We start from the raw sequence: 21,824 nt of genomic DNA, 5'->3' as shown, positions 1-21,824 counted from the left end.
CACGCAGGGAGGACCCGGGAAGCAAACCCAGGTCTCCTTACTGCGAGGCAGCAGTGCTACCCACTGTGCCACCATTCTGCCTGTCTGTTGGTTAGGAAATACAATATCCAGTTACAGAGGGTCTTAAACTGAGGATTTTGATGGTTAGCTTTTATGGTACAACAGCGTTAAATGCTGAGCTGTAGTTTATAAACAGGACTCTGGTATTTTATTGTTAATATCCAGATGTGCCAGGATGGTATGAAGTACATGGGATATGGCATCCTCTGTGGGTTGTTTGTGGCAATATGCACACGGGAGGCGATCATTATTATCTGGAATGTTCTTTTTCATTTGTTCTATCACTAATCTCTCAAAGCACCTCATCAGGATTGGAGTGAGTGCCACCAGCCTGTAGTTATTCAGGCAGTTCACTTCTGTTTTCTTAGGCCCAGGGCTAATTGCTTTCCTTTCACCGGTGAGTACCACCGAGTCTCTCAGTGATATATTAAAGATGTCACTGAAGACGTATGCTTTGAAGTTCCATCCAGATCAGCTGCCTTGCGGTCATTACCTCATTTAAAAGTGTTCTTTACATCATCTACAGAAATAAAGAAGAATGAGTCATGTGATGCGACAACAATTAAATGGTCAGGTACTTGTTATTACATTCAAAACCAGCAACTGTTCTGACAACTTAGGGTCCAAGACATGGGGTCAGGCATTTAATATGGAAGTGCAAGAGCCAACTGGGTATCAAAGAGTATATTGAAGCAGAAAATTGTGAAGATCTTGATCACTCAAAAGAAGCAACCAAGTGTTGGGAGAAAAAGAACTATGGATTATCTAAATGATTATTTGTGAGTTTTGGTTATAGTAACGTGTCGTAATATCCCATGCCATTAATAAATGATAAGATCTATGTAGTCTCAATCTATCCCTCTGGTGATGTGTGCAGGGAAAGAACCAACCCCAGACTGGATACCAGTATTGTACAGAAGACCTGTTTCCTTATTCTTAAAATGTGAGGAGAGGGAAGACAAGCAATGAGGGTTGTTTACATTACCGCTCCATGCCTTATTTACTAGGGCCCATGTTGAAATGCTGCTTGTGCGTGTAATGTGTGGATCTGTGGTCTTGCGGTTGTCAGATCTGAACCTGCCCGTTGTGTTTTGTGGTCTGTGTGTGTGTCTGTCTGCAATCTATGATTTTCATTTTTTGAGTGCATATTTTTGAATTCATTTATATGTGCATATTTTTTTGATATGTTTATAGTTGTATATGTGTCTTGCTATAGTTTTTTGGGAATTGTTTTCTTATGTCTACATTTACTTATTTGGTTGCCACCTTTATCCAAGGTGACTTAAAACATTTATGATACAATTGGTTACATTTCTTTTGGATTTCAGTAGATCGAGTGGACTTGCTCATGGTCACACAGTGTCAGTAGTGGGATTTGAACCCACAATCTCATGGTTTGAAATGAAAAGCCTTAAACCACTACACCACACTGCCTGTTCTGCCTTTCAGAAGTACCCTTTCATATTGAGTGTGTGTACATGTATTTCTCATTGTAGTGTGTGCACCTGTGCTGGGTGCTTGTTTCATTCAGAGAATGGTTGTTCTAAAATGTAAAAAAAACACCTAGAAGTGAATTAAGATGTCATGCCAGCCTATCACAGCCATCTTATTGGTAAAGCCCAGCAGCATCAGTGGCATTTGCCCAATTGCTGGAGCCTGGGTAAAGGAGTCCAGCAGTATCAAGTTACAGGGACCCCAGTGAAGGTCCATTTTGGTCAGTAACGTCTGTCCTGTGTACACAGAATGTGGTGAAGGAACCAAGTGGCACCACTAGTGTCTGCCCATGTACGGGAGCCATAGTGATGCAGTCCTGTAGTGTCTGCAGACTACAAGGCTTTAGGTGAAGGAGTATGTCATTGTCAGTGATGTCTGCCCTGTTACAGAAGCCTAAGGATACATTTGTGTTCACACGTATGAGATCTTCAGCCTTTGTGTTTGTGCATATTTGTATGTTCTTGTACCTGGGAGGCTCTGTTCCTTTAGATGTTGTGATCGGTGGTCTGATTGTAAGTGAGACAGCAAGAATAGTTTGGGCACCAGCTAGGATACCCCAATGAATCGAAAAATAAAAAATATGTTTAGTGGTTTTGTGCTCACAAGCAACAGTGAAATAACAGCCACTACAGCCAACTTGTGAGAGTAAACAACATGCTGTGTAAAAGGAGGCTCAGTCTCCTTTGCCATTTGGTTCCAGAATGAGCCGCCATCCTCTGGGCAGCCCATTTTTATTGTATCCAGACTGGAAGAGGCGGAGCCATCTTGGGGCTGAAGGCAGGTGCTAGGTGTCATGCTGGGACTGCCTGTCAGAATTGTGGGATTATGAAAGAAGACAATGCTAGTGTCAGTGCCCCCTCTTGTAGCGGGAGGTACTCTGCACCTCAACAGAGCCAGGAAGAAGACCCCCAAGGGCACACGCATGACATTGTGTATATCATTATAAGCAATATTCACTTGTTATGCATTTGTGTTTCAGTGTAACTTGAGCCTTCTTGTAATTGTCTCTGAGTGTGTGTAAATGTGTTTCTTTTTGTGTGTCTAGAGTAGACCTACTATGCTGGGTCCTCATTTCAACCAGAGAGGTCTCCTGCTTTATGCCCAGAGTGACCTGCAGTACATTCAAGTGGCTGGCAGTCCTGCTCATGCTGATTAATGGAAAATTTATTGTAGACGGCTGTGTCTGCGCCATTGCTCTGGCACTTGTGCGCCTACATGGGCGTGTAGAGAGGTGTCTGGAATTACTGTCAAATATCAAATTGGACAAAACCACGGAAGTAGTTATCTAAACAAGTGTTTTAAAATATAAAAGCCATGAAGAAATGAACTAAAATGTATATCTTCTGCTCCTGGTCAGTGCATATGGTGCATGGGGGACTGACAGTGGACTAAATGTCACAATGACATTAAATTTGGGGCTGGAATTTATCTCTGCAATTTTGGCTTTACATGAGCTTTTCATGGATTTTCTGCAGAATTTGAGGGCAGATTAGAATTGCTGCCCATCATATGGCGGAGAGTGCAGGAAAAGCGGAGATCCTGGATCTCAACTGGAGAGCAGTCCACTTCACAGGAAGTCCACTGGTGCTGTGGGCATCTGTCCATTTACAGTAGTTCACATCATGCTCCCAACAGTAGTCACCAATGTTTGCCCAGGTACAGTGAATCTTGGTGATGATCCCATTGGTGGCAGAGGTGTTTGTCTAGAATGATGCATTCGGTAATGCATGTCCAATTACAGGCTCAGCAGTGAGGGAGGCCACTGCAGTCATGAACGTTTATTTAATTACAGGGGTCTATTTAAGACAGTCCAGTTGTGCCTACACATGCCTGTCAAGTTATAGAGAACCTTGTGAAGGATCTTACTGTACACATCAGTGTCTTCATGGGTCAGTGAGTCCATTGGTGGGGGTCCAGTAGTGTCTACCATTTCTAAAGGATCCCAGTGAAGGAGTATAACGCCATCAGAGACATCAACCTAGTTACTGAGTCCATGGTTGGAGGAGTGTTGTGATATCTGCCCAGTCACTGTGGCCTAGAAGTTGTGAAAGTGTCTGTCAGTGGCATCTATAAAGGCTTTGGAGTTATCATTTTTGAGCCCAATGTAGTGATAATACAGTATCTGCTCAGTTACAGTGGGTCTGAGTGAGGGAGACCAGCAGTGTCTGTCCTCTTAAAGAAGCCTCGAATCAGGAATCACCCCATCTTCATTGCCTGTCCAATCACAGGGCTCATACTGAAGGATTTAGTTGTGTCAGGTGTGTCTGCCTAATCACAAGAGCTGTATGTCTTGTCATGTTATGGGAGTTTTAATGATAAAGTCCAGCAGTGCTGGTGGTATTTGCCCAGTTGCAGGCATCTAGGTGAAGGAGCCCAGGAGTACCCATGCTATTTGAAAAGGTACAGGGGCTACAACAAAAGAGTCCAATTTGGTAAATAATGTCCATTGATGTCTGCCCATTATCAGGAACCATATTGATGAGTGCCAGGGATGAAAGTGTCCACTGTAGTAAGTAGTGTCTGCCCAGTTGCAAGGCCATTTTTATTGAGCCAAATTGTGTCAGGAGTATGTGTCCATCAATAGGTGCCCCAGTAAGTGAGTCTACCACCATCAAAAATCCTTTATTGTATGTAATATTCTGTCAGTAAAGGCTACGAGGAGGCTGGAAGCCTGATGTTTCACACCAAAAGCACACTGTTTGCAGTTTGCAGGCTGTCCCATCCTTGGGGTGGTGGGATAAGGGGGATTTCTTCTATTGCTTTTTGTGATGTGAAGTTTGTGAGTGTGTCTTAAGTACCCACATTTTGCAGATTTGTCCTCAAGGTTCAACACTTCTGAGCAAATTTCTACACAGAGACAGTGATATTACACTATTTACAGGGGTCCTGTGGTGTCACAGGTGTCTACCAGGGTACAGGGACCAGAGTGACCAAGTCTGTCTCATTTACAAGTACTGAAGGAACATACTGAGGGGGTCCAGTGCAGAAAATGACCTCTATTCATTTCTGAGGAGTCTTAATGATAGAGAACCCACAATAATGAGATCTAATGATATCTATAGTTAGATTTCAGGGAACCTGTCTGCAACCCTTGAGAGGATTTTATGAGGTGTCTGTCCAGTTATGGGATGTCTAATGAGGGAGCCCATTGGTTTCAAAGATGTTTTTCTACTTATATACCAGAGCAATGATGCAGTCTAGTGCTGTCAGTTATGTCTTCCCACCAAACGCGAGAGGGGAGTCTCATGGTATCTGTCAGATTATAGACTCTCTAGACCTTGAATCAACTCTACCTGCCCAATTACATGAACCCTGCTGAGGGAGTCTGGTTCTGTGAAAATAAAAGAAGTCATAATGGGGTCATCACATGTACACAAAAGAATCTGCCTGGTTACAGACAGTTACTGTACATACAGAGGCCTGAGGAGTTCTATCAGCATGGCCATCACTTCATGCAGAACATCCTCCTTCTTCATGGACTGCGTTTTTTCATATTGTTGGAGATCTCTCTCTGAGCTGATACTTTCCTTTCCCATTTGTCCTCACTACCATGAGGACAATATTGTGAGTGGCCATTGTAACCTGTCCAGTTTCTTGTCCCCATCGAATGGTGTGCCGCAATTGTTATGCAGAAGTAGGGGAGGCCCGCAGTGTGTTTGGCAAATAGCGAGAGCAGGCCGTTTAATGGATGCTGTTATTCCTTTACATATTATCTCAGTTTTTTCTTTGCAGTGACAGAAGTCCAACTCTCTGAAAGCATCACCTCCCTTCTCTCCAGCCTATCCTTCCACTTGCTCACTAATCAGGATTTAAAAAAACACGAACCAGGGAAAGTTAAAGCCGTGTTCTTGTTAAAATGTCTCCACGGTGCGGGACTTCCCGAGCTTTGTCTTGCCACCCGCCCCCCCATCCCCCTCCGTGGCAAAGCATGAATCTCTATCTCTCGCTCAGCAGCCGCACAGATAAACGGGCCTTTTGGATTAGTGATGACATCACAGCTGAACGAGAGGAGATGGGGTCGGGAAAGGGGGAGCCGATGGATGCTTTAAGACTGATTAGAAATGGGCGAAGGGTGCTGGGATTAAGAGGGGCTGACTAAAAGCAATGCTTACCTCCCCACCCCCGCCTCCCCTTTACCAGCCTCAGACACGCTACTTCCTACAATGGCGCCTCCGCTTCTGGGCATCAGTGATTAGAAACCATGACAGAAAATGGACATTTAATATTTGAAGTAGTGTGGCATGTATTAACTTGGGTATGTGTAAGAAGGACTCACATTCTTTGGTATACAGAGGGAGAGTCAGTCATCCTAAAATGCAACTGGCAAATATTTCCTCTTCTGTGCTTCTTTTTACTTTATATAGTGCCTTGAACAATACAAAGACATTGTAGGATGTGCTAAATAGTTCACAGGCTGTACAGAAGAATGAGGGCAGTAAGGAAAATCAAATGAGCACAGGGGCTATTGGTCAGTCAGCAGAATGCCCAATGAAAGGTTTATATGTACCCTAGCAAGTCCAGCTGAGCTATAGCTCATATTGGGTCCATCCTGAGAATCTGTGCAATGTGTGTGTGTGTGTGTGAGAGTGTGAGTGAAGGAGAGGATCAAGTACAGGGTGGTCCAGATCTAATTATGCAGATTCAGATTGTCTGGGTGACTTTGATTTATACAGGGACGATTCCAGTTCCGGCGCAAAGACGATTCTTCATGTCGTCAGTTCGCATACTTCTCGATTGTCTGGGATTTTTTGGGTGATTTTCTATGTAATAAATTTAATAAGTTATAGCGTAATGAAAATTGCATAATTAGATCTGGACCATCCTATACTTAAAGACCAGCACCACAAGATGCTCTTTACTGTTTTAATCCATTGGCCTGGCCTTCTTGGGGATGATCCTGGTTTGGATCAGCTCATGGAGTTGGGGAAAGTAATGGGAGATAGTGTTGCCTCTGACCCCAAGTGAGCTGAGTTAGGTGGAGCTGCTGGTGTGATTCTGTAGGCAGGGAATACAGCTGTTATGTTTTAGCTTGGGTTAGTGTCTGTTTTATGTTTATATTCTTTTCCTTTGTCTTTTTTGTTAATCTTTCGATATGGATTATTTATTTTGAATATTTCTGTCGATATTATTCTATTTGCTCATCAATTAGTCGCTATATTTATTGTCTTACTGTTTTTGTTATGTTTAGAATTATTTATGTAGTGTTTCTTTAAACTTCATTATGTTGTTTGTGTTCTGTGGGTGGAACTCCAAGAGGCAGGACCACCCCTTGCATCACTGCCACAGAACCACTCCCCAGCCTATAAAGGCCATTTCTGTGTGGTTCATTGAGTGAGTTTCATGGAAAGTGTGAGTTATGCTGTATTTTCATTTTAGATATTGCTATTTTTCTGCGGTGGGCTGGTGCCCTGCCCTGGGGTTTGTTTCCTGCCTTGCACCCTGTGTTGGCTGAGATTGGCTCCAGCAGACCCCCGTGACCTAGTAGTTAGGATATAGCAGGTTGGATGATGGATGGATGGATATTGCTATTTTTTTCTGCTCTATAGCATTTGGATCTGTTTGCTTAAGGAATTGCCTTTAGATAATTTATTCTTAGTTTAGTGCTAGATCATATTGTACATACAGTAAGTAATTCACGCAATGTTTAAATCCTTGCACTATTTAAATGGTGACCAATGGGTCATGTAAAGGGTTTTAGCCCTCAAACCCCAAAAGGTGGAGCTGAAAACACACACTGACAGAGCAAAGGTCTGCCCAAGCAACCAGCTAACAGACCAGCAGCACCAGGCAGAAACAACATCTTACATACTCCAAAGCGAAACTTTGAGCATATCATGGGAAAATGGAAAAACTTGATTATAATGATTATGTTGGGCTTGCTATAAACATTTTAAGAAGAAGTTAAATTACTGAGGTGAGATAACTAATTACTTAATTTTTGCACAACACTACCATCTGCTGGAAGATGGCAGTACCACTTTTGGCCTAAATACAAAGACTGCACTGTCTGCATTCAGAGTCTCTAAATTACTAGAATCTGAGATCTTTTGTTGGTACAATGACATTTAGAAGGGGGGTGACCGGGGGTCACCGAGTTGAAAGCACAAGAAATGGTAGATGGACACAGCACTGCCATTCACATCCGTCACAATGCTCTGTAAGTTTTGTATCCATTTTTGATGTAAACGAGATATTGAACGGAAGCAATTGCAGTGATGGCACAGTCAATTTTGTAATCACATTGTTCTTCTTCACCTACTGAGTATCAAATTATCATTATGTCTGAAAATGTGCTGTACTGGATTCTGAGAATGTGGAATGTTCTGTTAAGTCGACACATTTATGTGTTTATTAGCACCTTTACTCTATAGGTCACCTTGGATAAAGCTATTAGTCAAATCTAAAGTTATAATAATAAGATGCCATTTTTGCACCCAAGGCAGGGCCCAGCCCTGGACTGGATGCCAGGTGCCAAGATTTTACAGGTTTGTTTTTGAATTACTATATGTTTTATTTAAATGCATTTGCTGTATACTATTTAGTGTCTATGTATCCTCTGTTATGTTCCATGTGTCTTGTGGGTGGTTCTCCAGGAGGCCGGGCCATCTGCCAATCACTGTCAAGGGGCTGCCCTCAGCCCAATAAAGGCTGAGAAAACCATCAGTCCTTTGCAGTTCATAGAATGTGCTGGTGTTAATGAGTTTCTCTTGTGATATCGCTGCGTTTTCCTGTGAACTTACTTGATTTTTGACTGTATGCTCTGTTTTTGACTTCCTCTTCTGGATTTGTATTTTTGGGACATTTTGTGCTTAGGAACCCCAAGTTCATGACACCAGGCCATTGTGTAGCACATATGGCACCAATTTAAAAATTACCCAAACAACCAAACCTAAAGCTCCTCCTTGAACCATCACCTTATCGTGGTGGAGGGGTTTGCGTGTCCCAATGATCCTAGGAGCTATGTTGTCCGGGGCTTTATGCCTGGTAGAACCACCAAGGCAAACTGGTCCTAGGTGAGGATGAGACAAAGAGCGGTTCAACAAACCTCCAATGAAGAGCAAAAACTTTGGACAATGTTTTCCCTTGCCCGGACGCGGGTCACCGGGGCCCCCCTCTGGAGCCAGGCCTGGAGGTGGGGCTGATGGCAGCCTGGTGGCGGGCCTGCACCCATGGGGCTCGGCCGGGCACAGCTCGAAGAGGTAACGTGGGTCCTCCTCCCCATGGGCTCACCACCTATGGGAGGGGCCAAGGAGGTTGGGTGCAGTGTGAGTTGGGTGGTGGCGGCGGGACCTTGGCGGTCTGATCCTCGGCTACAGAAACTGGCTCTTGGGGCGTGGAATGTCACCTCTCTGAAGGGAAGGAGCCTGAGCTAGTCTTGCGAGGTCGAGAGGTTCGGCTAGATATAGTCGGACTCACCTCGGCGCACAGCTTGGACTCTGGAACCAATCTCCTTGAGAGGGGCTGGACTCTCTACCACTCTGGAGTTGCCCCGGTGAGAGGCCGAGCAGGTGTGGGCATACTTATTGCCCCGACTTGGAGCCTGTGCATTGGGGTTTACCCGTGGGCGAGAGGGTGGCCTCCCTCCGCCGGGTGGGGAAGGGTCCTGACTGTTGTTTGTGCATATCGCCGAACAGCAGTTTGGAGTATCCACCCTTTTGGAGTCTCTGGAGGGTTGCTAGAGGGCATACCTTCTGGGGATTCCCTCGTTTTGCTGGGAGACTTCAATGCTCCGTGGGCAATGACAGTGAGACCTGGAAGGGCGTGATTGGGAGGAATGGCCCCGATCTGAACCCGGCGGTGTTTTGTTATTGGACTTCTGTGCTCGCCACGGATTGTCCATAACGAACACCATGTTCAAGCATAAGGGTGTTCATATGTGCACTTGGCACCAGGACACCCTAGGCCTCAGGTCGATGATCGACTTTGTGGTGTGTCGCCGGACTTGCGGCCATATGTCTTGGACACTCGGGTGAAGAGAGGCGGAGCTGTCAACTGATCACCACCTGGTGGTGAGTTGGCCGATGGTGGGGAAGATGCGGTCAGACCTGGTAGGCCCAAGCGTGTTGTGAGGGTCTGCTGGGAACGGCTGGCAGAGTCCCCTGTCAGAAGTAGCTTCAACTCCCACCTCCGGCAGAACTTCAACCCGCCCCGAGGGAGGTGGGGACATTGAGTCGAATGGGCCATGTTCCGTGCCTCTATTGTTGAGGCGGCTGACGGAGCTGTGGCGCAAGGTGGTCGGTGCCTGTCGTGGCGGCAATCCCGAACCCGTTGGTGGACACGGCGGTGAGGATGCCGTCAAGCTGAAGAAGAGTCCTATAGGACTTTTTTGTCCTGTGGGTCTCTGGAGGCAGCTGATAGGTACCGGCAGGCCAAGCGGAGCAGCGGCCGGTTGTTGCTGAGGCAAAACTTCGGGCATGGGAGGAGTTTGGAGGCCATGGAGAACGACTTTGGACGGCGAGGAGATTCTGGTCCACCGTCCGGCGTCTCAGGAGGGAAGCAGTGCAGTGTCAACACCGTATATGGTGGGGATGGTGCGCTGCTGACCTCGACTTCGGGCGTTATGGGTCGGTGGGAGGAGTACTTCAAAGACCTCCTCAATCCCACTAACATGCCTTCCAATGAGGAAGCAGAGCCTGGGGACTCTGAGGTGGGCTCTCCCATCTCTGGGACTGAAGTCACCGAGGTGGTCAAAAACTCCTTGGTGGCAGGGCCCCGGAGGTGGATGAGATCGCCGGAGTTCCTTAAGGCTCTGGATGTTGTAGGACTGTCTTGGTTGACACGTCTCTGCAACATCGCATGGACATCGGGACAGTGCCTCTGGATTGGCAGACCGGGGTGGTGGTCCCCTCTTTAAAAGGGGACGGAGGGTGTGTTCCAACTATAGAGGATCACACTCCTCAGCCTCCCTGGAAAAGTCTATTCGGGGTTCTGGAGAGGAGGGTCCGTCGGATAGTCAACCTCGGATTCAGGAGGAACAGTGTGGTTTCCGTCCTGGTCGCGGAACAGTGGACCAGCTCTTCACCCTTAGCAGAGTCCTGGAGGGTGCATGGGAGTTTGCCCGACCGGTCTACATGTGTTTTGTGGACTTGGAAAAGGCATTCGACCGTGTCCCTCGGGGAATCCTGTGGGGGGTGCTCCGGGAGTATGGGGTACCGACCCCTGATAAGAGCTGTTCGGTCTCTGTACAACCGGTGTCAGAGCTTGGTCCGCATTGCGGCAGTAAGTCGAGCCCGTTTCCAGTGAGAGTTGGACTCCGCCAGGGCTGCCCTTTGTCACCGATTCTGTTCATAACTTTTATGGACAGAATTTCTAAGCGCAGCCAGGGTGTTGAAGGGGTCGGTTTGGTGGACTCAGGATTGGGTCACTGCTTTTTGCAGATGATGTTGTCCTGTTTGCTTCATCAGGCCGTGATCTTCAGCTCTCTCTGGATCGGTTCGCAGCTGAGTGTGAAGCGGCTGGGATGAGAATCAGCACCTCCAAATCCGAGAGCATGGTCCTCAGCCGGAAAAGGGTGGAGTGCCCTCTCAGGGTTGGGGGAGAGATCCTGCCCCAAGTGGAGGAGTTCAAGTATCTCGGGGTCTTGTTCACGAGTGAGGGAAGAATGGAGCGTGAGATCGACAGGCGGATCGGTGCGGCATCCGCAGTGATGCGGGCTCTGCATCGGTCTGTCGTGGTGAAAAAGGAGCTGAGCCGTAAGGCAAAGCTCTCAATTTACCAGTCGATCTACGCTCCTACCCTCACCTATGGTCATGAGCTATGGGTAGTGACCAAAGAACGAGATTGCGAATACAAGCAGCTGAAATGAGTTTCCTCCGCAGGGTGTCTGGGCTTTCCCTTAAAGATAGGGTGAGAAGCTCAGTCATCCGGGAGGGGCTCAGAGTAGAGCCGCTGCTCCTCCGCATCGAGAGGAGTCAGATGAGGTGGCTCGGGCATCTGATCAGGATGCCTCCTGGACGCCTCCCTGGTGAGGTGTTCGGGCACGTCCAACGGGAGGAGGCCCGGGGAAGACCCAGGACACGCTGGAGGGACTATGTCTCCCGGCTGGCCTGGGAAGCATGGGATTCTCCCGGAAGAGCTGGAAGAAGTGGCCGGGGAGAGGGAAGTCTGGGCCTCTCTGCTTAAGCTGCTGCCCCCGCGACCCGACCTCGGATAAGCGGAAGAGGATGGATGGATGGATGGACCAAACCTAAAGACATACTGGAGTACCTGAAAATATTCTAGGAAAATATAATTAGAACATACAGACTCCCTGGGCAGGAATTTGAACCCGGGGAAGTCTACAGTAAAAAGCTAGTTTTGCTTACAGTTCTACCACAAAAACCACAATGGCAACAAACAACAATCACAACACAAATAATAAGCTTCTTCTGAGCTTGTATTAAAAAATAATTCAGCATACAATCTACATGAGGATCTGCCAGGAAAAACTCAAAGAAAGTTGAGAGATGAAGGCAACAGTTAGCTGACACACTTTCACAGCCCTAGCCGTTATCTTCTCCTGGTTCTGTCCAAACAGGTGGTGGTTTGGAGGGTGGAAAGTTACAGAGACTGTAATTCAACAGTCCCAGGACAGTGGTTGTAATGCTACAGCATGTCCAGGGTTCAGCATTGTGGAACTTTGCAGGTCTTAGGGAGGGGAATTGTTTTTTTTTAAATAACTTTAGGGTAATATTGAGATACAATAAATCAATCAGTATTTAACCAGGAGCTTAGCCAATTTTTCTAAAAATCTCTGGGAACAAAAAAACTGTCAGTGTTAGTCCAAGAAAAACAGTTTTATAAACCGATAGAGCATAATAGTGAAAGCAAAACGCAAAACTGTATAACATATCAAATATTAAAAGGAAAAACAATGTAACATAGTAAATTAAGTATAAACTACAGTGGCGCTTGAAAGTTTGTGAACCCTTTAGAATTTTCTATATTTCTGCATAAATATGACCTAAAACATCATCAGATTTTCACTCAAGTCCTAAAAGTAGATAAAGAGAAACCAGTTAAATAAATGAGACAAAAATGTTATACTTGGTCATTTATTTATTAAGGAAAATGATCGAATATTACGTATTTGTGAGTGGCAAAAGTATGTGAACCTTTGCCTTCAGTATCTGGTGTGACCCCCACTTTACAGCAATAACTGCAACTAAACGTTTCCGGTAACTTTTGATCATTCCTGGACACCGGCTTGAAGGAATTTTAGCCCATTACTCCGTACAGAACAGCTTCAACTCTGGGATGTTGGTGGGTTTCCTCACATTAACTGCTCGCTTCAGGTCTTCCCACAACATTTCAATTGGATTAAAGTCAGGACTTTGACTTGGCCATTCCAAAACATTAACTTTATTCTTCTTTAACCATTCTTTGGTAGAACGACTTGTCTGCTTAGGGTCATTGTCTTGCTGCATGACCCACCTTCTCTTGAGATTCAGTTCATGGACAGATGTCCTGACATTTTCCTTTAGAATTCTCTGATATAATTTAGAATTCATTGTTCCATCAATGAAGGCAAGCCATCATGGCCCAGCTGCAGCAAAACAGGCCCAAACCATGATACTACCACCACCATGTTTCACAGATGGGATAAGATTCTAATGCTGGAATGCAGTATTTTCCTTTCTCCAAACATTAACACTTTTCATTTAAACCAAAAAGTTCTATTTTGGTCTCATCCGTCCACAAAACATTCTTCCAATAGCCTTCTGGTTTGTCAACGTGATCTTTAGCAAACTGCAGACGAGCAGCAATTTTTTTTTGGAGAGAAGTGGCTTTCTTCTTGCAACCCTGCCATGCACACCATTGTTGTTCAGTGTTCTCCTGATGGTGGACTCATGAACATGAACATTAGCCAATGTGAGAGAGGCCTTTTAGTTTCTTAGAAGTTACCCTGGGGTTCTTTGTGACCTTGCCGACTATTACACGCCTTGCTCTTGGAGTGATCTTTGTTGGTCGACCACTCCTGGGGAGGGTAACAGTGGTCTTGAATTTCCTCCATTTGTACACAATCTATCTGACTGTGGATTGGTGGAGTCCAAACTCTTTAAAGATGGTTTTGTAACCTTTTCCAGCCTGATGAGCATCAACAACTCTTTTTCTGAGGTCCTCAGAAATCTCCTTTGTTCATGCCATGATACACTTCCACAAACGTGTTGTGAAGAGCAGACTTTGATAGATCCCTGTTCTTTAAACAACACAGGGTGCCCACTCACACCTGATTGTCATCCCATTGATTGAAAACACCAAACTCGAATTTCACCTTCAAACTAACTGCTAATCCTAGAGGTTAACATACTTTCGCCACTCACAAATATGTAATATCCGATCATTTTCCTCAATAAATAAATGACCAAGTATAACATTTTTGTCTCATTTGTTTAGCTGGTTTCTCTTTATCTACTTTTAGGACTTGAATGAAAATCTGATGATGTTTTAGGTCATATTTATGCAGAAATATAGAAAATTCTAAAGGGTTCACAAACTTTCAAGCACCACTGTATATATACTGCATATACTTCATATGAAAGTACAATATTACATAAGCAGGTTTTGTATACGAGTGTAAAGCTAATTACCTACACGGACCACAGCGGCGTATTGAATATTGATTTAACAATACTGCCCACTACAGGAGCAATGAGCCAGTGGTGATGCCGACCCACAGTGACCAACGATTTGTACTTGGCATCTACTTGTGTAAAATCTTGTACCCAGTGTGAACTGCATCTCAGTCTTTCACTTATTGGCACAAAGATTTTTCTTAAATGAATACTCAACCTAAAAATGATATTTTCTTTATATGTTAGTTACCCCATATATTGTATAGCAGGTGCTGAGAAAAAATCTGATGCTTTAGAATGGAGGTAAATCAAGTTAATAAGATAAAAGTCAATAGTAACCAATGCTACACATCGATAAGCAATGTGAAAAACGTTTATGGGACAAAAGAGAAAAAAATTCTCATGATACTTGTATCGCATAACAGACACATCAATTATTCCGTCGTATGATGGAAATGTGCTTTTTTGCTAAAATATTGTTAAATAGTTACTTCAAGGATACTAAACGTACGTCATAAACACCAAACTAAAACTTCATGGGATCTGTTGGTCATGAGTCTTGTCTTCAGCTCACAATGTCCATTGTGAAAAGGTCAATCACCCAATAACAGCACTGGTAGGTTACAATATCTATCTATCTATCTATCTATCTATCTATCTATCTATCTATCTATCTATCTATCTATCAAGAAAGAAAGAAAGAAAGAAAGAAAGAAAGAAAGAAAGAAAGAAAGAAAGAAAGAAAGAAAGAAGGGTCATTCCTAACCCGTAAACCCCCATTCAGTTGCTTGCATCTGTGCTTGCGAATAGCGTTAAAGTACAAAGGACAACTGCCGCCTTGTGGGACTGCAAATACTTCCCATGAAAGATGTCCATACTTGAATTTGATAGCTCAAAATACTTTTGATTGTAGATATAGCTATTAACCAGTAGATGGAGACATCCCCTGGTGTCTTGCAAGTGTGCAGCCTGAATTATTTGCTCCTTGAACGCAGCAGTCTGCGTTCTGCTCTCAGCTTCTTCTGTATTTTTGGGAGATAAGAAATATAATTGGACATCCTCCTTTCCAATTGCGTCTGGAAGGTGATTTTCCATCTTTTTAAACAAACAGGGCACATTTATAAGAATAATGATGTAATAAATTGGCAGAGGTTGCCACATTGAATACCACATTTTTTGATAGTTCTTTATTACTTTTTGCTGTTTTTATAGCTTAGTTTCATAATACAATTTGTGATTACTGTTGGACAGAGTGTTAGTTCAGTACTAGCTGAACGCTAGTGTTTCACGTTGTCAGGTGTTTTCAGAAATAGTGCTGCTGTCACACAACTTGGCAGTTTTGGGTTCATACCACAGATAGACATTGTCTTTATGGAGAGTGCGAGTTTTGCCCATGTGGCTGTTGGTTTTCTACCATATCCCATAGATGAGAATTTTAGGCAAACACTAAAGTGTCTCTGTATAAACAAGTGTAACTTCTACAGCTGATAACTCTTGTGTCCAATGCTGCTAAGATAGCCTAAGGCCATGTGTGTCTAAAGTGGGAGGCTGGACAAGCAGAGAATGACATGGAGTGATACTCGGCATGAGTATTCTGCAATTGGGACACAATCATGGACCATAGAATGCCCATTGGGAGATTGGTGGTCTTTTGGCCTTGGAACCCCAGCAGATTTTTTTTCTCCAGCTTATCTGAAGGTTTTTTTTTTTTTATTTTTTATTTTTTTTATTCTGTTGTCACTGGCCAGCTGACCATATCACCAAACTTCTATTTAGAGACTTGAAATCAAATCTTTAGAGATTTGATAAATGAAATTTTTATTTCTTGCATATCTATGCTGCGATGGGTTGGCACCCTGCCCTGGATTGGTTCCTGCCTTGTGCCCTGTGTTGGCTGGGATTGGCTCCAGCAGACCCCCGTGACCCTGTATTCGGATTCGGCGGGTTAGAAAATGGATGGATGGATGGTTGCATATCTATGTTAGGTAAATACATACTAATTTATTGTTATTTTATATTTTTGGCATGTGATGTTTTAATTATTTGTTTTTAAATATATTTCTGATTTGTTTTCCTTGTTATTTTTTCTTTGTAATCTTGTAAACATTTCTAGCTACTGTATGTCCTTTTTATGAAAATGTGCTACAGAAATAAATGATGTTGTTGATGACTATAGCAGCTCAGTGGGTAGCCTTGTGACCTTTCAGTGCCATTTAAATTGTTCAGTTTGTAGTAGGTCCCCTGGCAAGTATCATATCCAAAATGCTGGTAAGTTACATAGAAACGATAAAGTGTGTGCAGTAGGCTGTCTAAGAATTCATGGGTACAGAAAATGGAAGGATTCAACATTAGCATTCTAAAGATCCCATGATTTCTCAAAGAAGATAGTAATTCATTTAACGTTTATTAGAATGAACATTACAACAAGCACAACAGATTACAAAACAGTCTAGCCATCCAAAGATTCAGTATTTCTATTCATTAAACCGATCAATCCATTTTTTGACCCACCTCTTCAGTCAACATTGTGTGGTGCCTGCATGGTGCCAGTCATAGAAGTGTGTGCAAGATAGGAGACAGGATGCCAGTTTATTACAAGGCACACATGGAGCCAAGTCAAAGTCACCTGTCGATCAAACATGTAAATCTGAAGGATGACGGAGGAAGATTGGAGTGCCCAGGGAAACCTTACATAGACAGTGACTCAGGGTTCAACTATAGCAACCTGGAGCTGTGATGCATCAACCATATCCACTCAGTGAATAGTAAATTATTTCTGAAGGTAGTGCTGTGAACCCTGATGCAGTCATCCATTCTCTACAGCTACTCTTCTTCTGCAATGATGGAGCATATCTCTATAGCTAACAGACAGAACACAGGAACCAAGCCTTCTTCTATGAAAAAAAAAGTCCAAAAATGTTTCATAATAAAACTGTCAAAATGCAGGTGTGCAGTGTTATCCCTGGAATGTCTTGGTTTTATATGAGATATTTTAGTGTCTCTTGGTGAATTTAAACGCCATGTAATGGACATGTGATGCTGCAAGCCAGGGTGACCTCACCTCTCTCTCATCTCTTTATATAGCACACAATATATGCGTCATATCATTTACCACAGTTCAACAAGGTGTACTACTGTATACTACTACCCTTCCTACTACTGTTGAAAATTATATAAAATACTATTTTATTATAATTGTACATTTAGTTTTAAAACTCAAATGCACTGGACAGTCCCACACACGTTTAAGAGCTGCAAACCGAGTGCACTAAGGTTGGTATGTGGATGGAAACTGCAACTGTAGAAGAAAATCCACACAAGGAAAACATAAAACATACTACACACAGCAGCCTTCCTGGTCAGTGTTCAAAGTGGTGTGACCCTAACCTGAATAGTACTATACCTGTAGTTGCCAAGTAGTTGGGAACGTACTTAAGCGTACATTAGACATAAGGCCCTGTGATGTTTGCAGACGAGACCAGCACAGTCTATATCACGAGTATAAATTATTGTTTAGAAAACAATGGACGGGTTAAAAACACACACAAACAAAACAGAACACTCTCCAACTGAAATAAACCAGTCCTGAGTTATGGAGGGCGGGCCGACGCCAGTCCTATAAAGGAAACAGGATTTTCAAAAGGAGTTAACGTACGCTAGTGTCGCTGCACTGCCTTGGACCTATCAATAGATGCCAGCAGAGAGCCGACTAAGAGTCTTCAAGCGGGAGAAATCGACCAGCCTTCAAATTTAGGACTATACCAATTTGAAGTTAAAAAGAGGGTGACTGAGTAAAATATTGTCATTAAACTGTGTTCGTATTTATGTAATTTTTCAAATGATTGCCATCAGATATTATTACTGTTTTGCCGAGGCATGTATTGTTTTGTCGTTTTAAACATATAGTGGTAAACATTCCTGTCATCAATGTAGTGAAATGGTCGCACCAGGAAGCGGGCAAGTTTGTGTCGCGTTGCCGAGGCGGCGATGCCGCGTTCTGAACTACAGCGTCGCTAAAATGGGACCAGTGGGGATTTCTTTATAATGGGCAAACCGAAGGATTCCTGTGAAGCGTGGCAGCTCACCCTCGCCTGTTTTGCCGGCGTGTCTGCCCTCTACCTGCGCTGTACGCAGCGTTCAGTGCCGGGCGGAGACTCAGGTACGAGTATTGTGGCACCACGAGGCTCAAAGGGGCAGCCGCTCAGTGGCCTCAAGGCCGCGTGTGACTAACGTCTAGTCAGCGGGCACCGTTAATTGTCACTTTTCAGTGTAGCACCACATTGGCTGTGAAGTAGTGTCTGGTAAACCGTACCTGCTTCTCCAGTCATACGCCGGGCTGGTGAATTTGAATGATCTTAAAGGATTACAGAGTTGACTGTATTGCTAGAAAAAGAGTTAACGTGTTTACTTTTGGAGTGTTGCGATGTGTTGTCTTAGATCTGTCTCTGTCTTGCTGTTCTGGTTTGAGTGACGTATCACTGCTTAGGGCACATATGATTAAGTGGCCAAGTCTAAATGCCTTGTACAAAGAGCTTCCCCGTTCTTGCTGTTATAGAATGATCAATCCAACTAGAAACCCGTTAAGATAAGTTTCGCAGGCAATCTAGGGCGGGTCTATTGATAATGTTCTCCAGGGGTAATCGGTTTTAAACCAGGGTGGACAGAGGTGTACTGCCTGGGATTACCAGAGATGTTCAATAATTTATCCACCCCGGTACCATCTATTTATTTGTTGAACTTGTCACTGGAGAACAAGACATGGCTTGGCTTGCCATACATGTAGTCTGAGGTCATTTCATTGCAAACACTTAAAGAAAGAGGATGGCAAGCAAATCTTCCAGCAAATCTATGAAGAAACCTACAGGTTGGTAGCATTGTCCAGTCATTAAATTCCTTACAAAGGATAGGAAGAAGCCAAAGGAAATCCATGAGTGGTTGAATGCAGGGTATGGTGATGTAAGGTGAAGTTTAGGGCCAAGCCATTTAAATGGTGTCAGAGGTTGATTGAAGATGACCCCCACATAGGGCATTCTGTGGAGGCATCTTCACAGAAATGGTGCCAAAATTGGAGGCCATGATTAAGGAAGATCATTGTGTTAAGGTTAATGTTATAGCCTATGAATGAGGCATTTCAGCTGGTACAGCTTCTATAGTAATCCATTTTCATTAGATGTGAAAGCTCAATTTCTGAAGGGTTCCCTGAATTCTGACACCAGATAAGAAAGCATGTCACCAGGAATTAAGTCACAAGAACTTGGATCTTCTTAGAGAAAATCACACAGACATTTCTCATGAATTAATGCTGGGGATGACATTTGGGATCACCACCATAACCCTGAAACCACTCCGGAGTCCATGCAGTAGAAGCAGAAGGAGTCCCTGACTCCCAAGAAATTTTGTTTTGAGCATTCAGCTGAAAAAAAAATCATGGTTACAGGTTTCTGGGATAGAAAGGGTATTTTACTGTTGGAATTCATGCCACACAAGTCATCCATTACAGGAGAAAGATAGGATTCCACAATGTCATTACATGAGGCCATCACCCTGAAATGTTGTGGGAAAGTGTCAGCAGGTGTGTTGTTACTTCAAATCCCAAACATTTAAGGCTGCTATCAGGGAATGTGCTATCATAGAGTTCTGACTCGGCTTCCACTGATTATTTTCTCTTTTGAAATCTGAAGAAATTCCTATGTGGACAGTGATTTTCCAAATGGTAATGATTTCAAGCAGGTGGTAGTTGGTTAGCTGGAGGACGAAGATGAATCCTTTTGTTTCAAAGTGGGCCAAGTGTGAAGTCAAGAGGGATTGCACTGAAAAGTAATGAGGCAAGTTTGACCATATTTTATTTTCATAGTCTAATAGATGAATAATTGAACACACTTTGTGTGGATCTCTTAGCACAGTGCCCTGGTCTGGTTGACATTACGAGGCGAGACATTCTGCTTAGTATAATAAGTTCAAAACCCTCAGGTTGCTTTCAGTTTTGTTGTATCAGAAGACTTACATTGTTTATTTGTACATTTTTAAAGTTCTGTGTGTGTAAAATGTCAAGTTGTGAACCAATACTTGGGAAGTGGGCATATTCAGTTTGTTTTAAAGATTTTTTTCACTGTTGCTCTAATGCCCCATAAAGTACCATTTTACCCTGCCAGAATATATGTTTTTGTTTTTTTTTGGATACATATCACAAATTTTGAGGGTAAATGAATACATGTCCCAATTGGGAAGAAAATAACTTTGACTTTAAGAATACTGAATGTCTGCTAAAAAAAAAGCCCACAGCATTTTGTTCCATGGTTTCGCAATGCTTAGTTTGTGCTGCTAACGCTCTGCTCATTGTCCTTAAATTCAGTCTTTAGCAGTGGCACATTCTGTATGGGATATAGATTTTTTCCATGTGTTCATATGAATTTTCTTCAACTAGACAAGTCAAGGTTATTGTCATGAGTATTCAGTACATTGACATTCCTATTTCCATGTCTTCTCCAAAATGTTTATAATAAAAAAACATAACAGTTGTGCCCAAATAGCCTAGGTTTTGGCTAATGCATTTTGACCCCAATTCAGACAACAGTTGCCCTCTTGGTCGATTGATGTTTCTCAAGGGTTCCTGCAGACTTCCTGCAGCATCTTGTAGTAGGCTTTTGGACTGTATTTTTTGGGACAACCTGGCCAGAATGGATTGCCAGTGTTCTGAAATTTTCTCTATTTGTTGCTGATCTGTTGGACAGTGAAGAGGTTGACTACAGACTCCTGTGAAATGGCTTTAAAACCCTACCCAGACAATAGACCGCAATGTATCTTATTCTGAGAGCCTCCATGAGCACTTTTGATCTTGGCATGATGTTGCCCCACCTCAGTTGCTAAGTCCAGACTTCGCCACAGGTTTGTGATGTTTATATAAGATATAGCTCTCTAAAGATGTTCAAATCATTTGCCCTTGGTTCTCATTTAATGCATTGGATGCAGTGATAAAGCTGAGAATGTGCTCACTATGCACAAGGAGGCTGCATTTCTGTAGATTTCCATGGTGGAAATGATTACACAATTTAATTTCTCTATACTGCGATGGGCTGGCACCCTGCTCAGGGTTTGTTTCCTGCCTTGCACCCTGTGTTGGCTGGGATTAGCTCCGGCAGACCCCCGTGACCCTGTGGTTAGGATATAGCGGGTTGGATAATGGATGGAATTTCTCTATATTATTTTTAAAGTTTGAGCATCTTTATCAATACTGCTGAAATAATGATGAGATATTTTGTTTAAAAAAATACAATGGAGTTCAAAATTAGAGAACAATTTATGAATGCTTGCTTTTTCTGAAATATTGTTAATCTTCATTCCTCAGAATTTGGAGGAATATTAGTTGTGTGTATATTACTGTTCTACTAGCATCTATATTTATAATTCACTAAGGGCACACAAGACACTGAGTGCAAGCAAGACATAACCTCCACCATATTTCACAGTTGGGACAAGGTTCCTTTCAGTATAGTCATCGTTCTTTTTACAACAAACCCACTTTGTGTGTTTATTTTCAAAAAGTTTTTGTTTCATCAGACTATAATACACAGTTCTAGTCAAAGTTGTAGTAACGTTTTATAAACTCCAGGTGCTCATGTTTGTGGATAACTGACAGAAAGGGTTTCTTTCTGGCATACATTCCAAATAATCTGTTGTCATGGAGATGCCATCTGATGGTGGTTCTGGAGACTTGAT

At 43.4% G+C, this 21,824-nt stretch overlaps 1 protein-coding gene across 2 annotated transcripts in view; it reads left to right on the top strand.

Moving 5' to 3' along the window:
• The first annotated feature begins 18,075 nt into the window (after nt 1-18,075).
• tmem260 (transmembrane protein 260) overlaps nt 18,076-21,824 on the top strand; it is a 114,042-nt gene continuing 110,293 nt past the window's right edge. For both annotated transcript variants that reach the window (XM_039741426.1, XM_039741425.1), the window contains exon 1: nt 18,076-18,267. In XM_039741426.1, coding sequence (XP_039597360.1) covers nt 18,153-18,267 — 115 coding nt within the window. In that variant the 5' untranslated portion in view covers nt 18,076-18,152. The remainder of the gene's footprint in view (nt 18,268-21,824) is intronic.

This window comes from Polypterus senegalus, chromosome 18 (genome assembly GCF_016835505.1).
Source record: "Polypterus senegalus isolate Bchr_013 chromosome 18, ASM1683550v1, whole genome shotgun sequence".
NCBI lineage: Eukaryota > Metazoa > Chordata > Cladistia > Polypteriformes > Polypteridae > Polypterus > Polypterus senegalus.
Note: the sequence above shows the minus strand (reverse complement) of the source record. Positions and strands in the feature narration are given on the sequence as shown.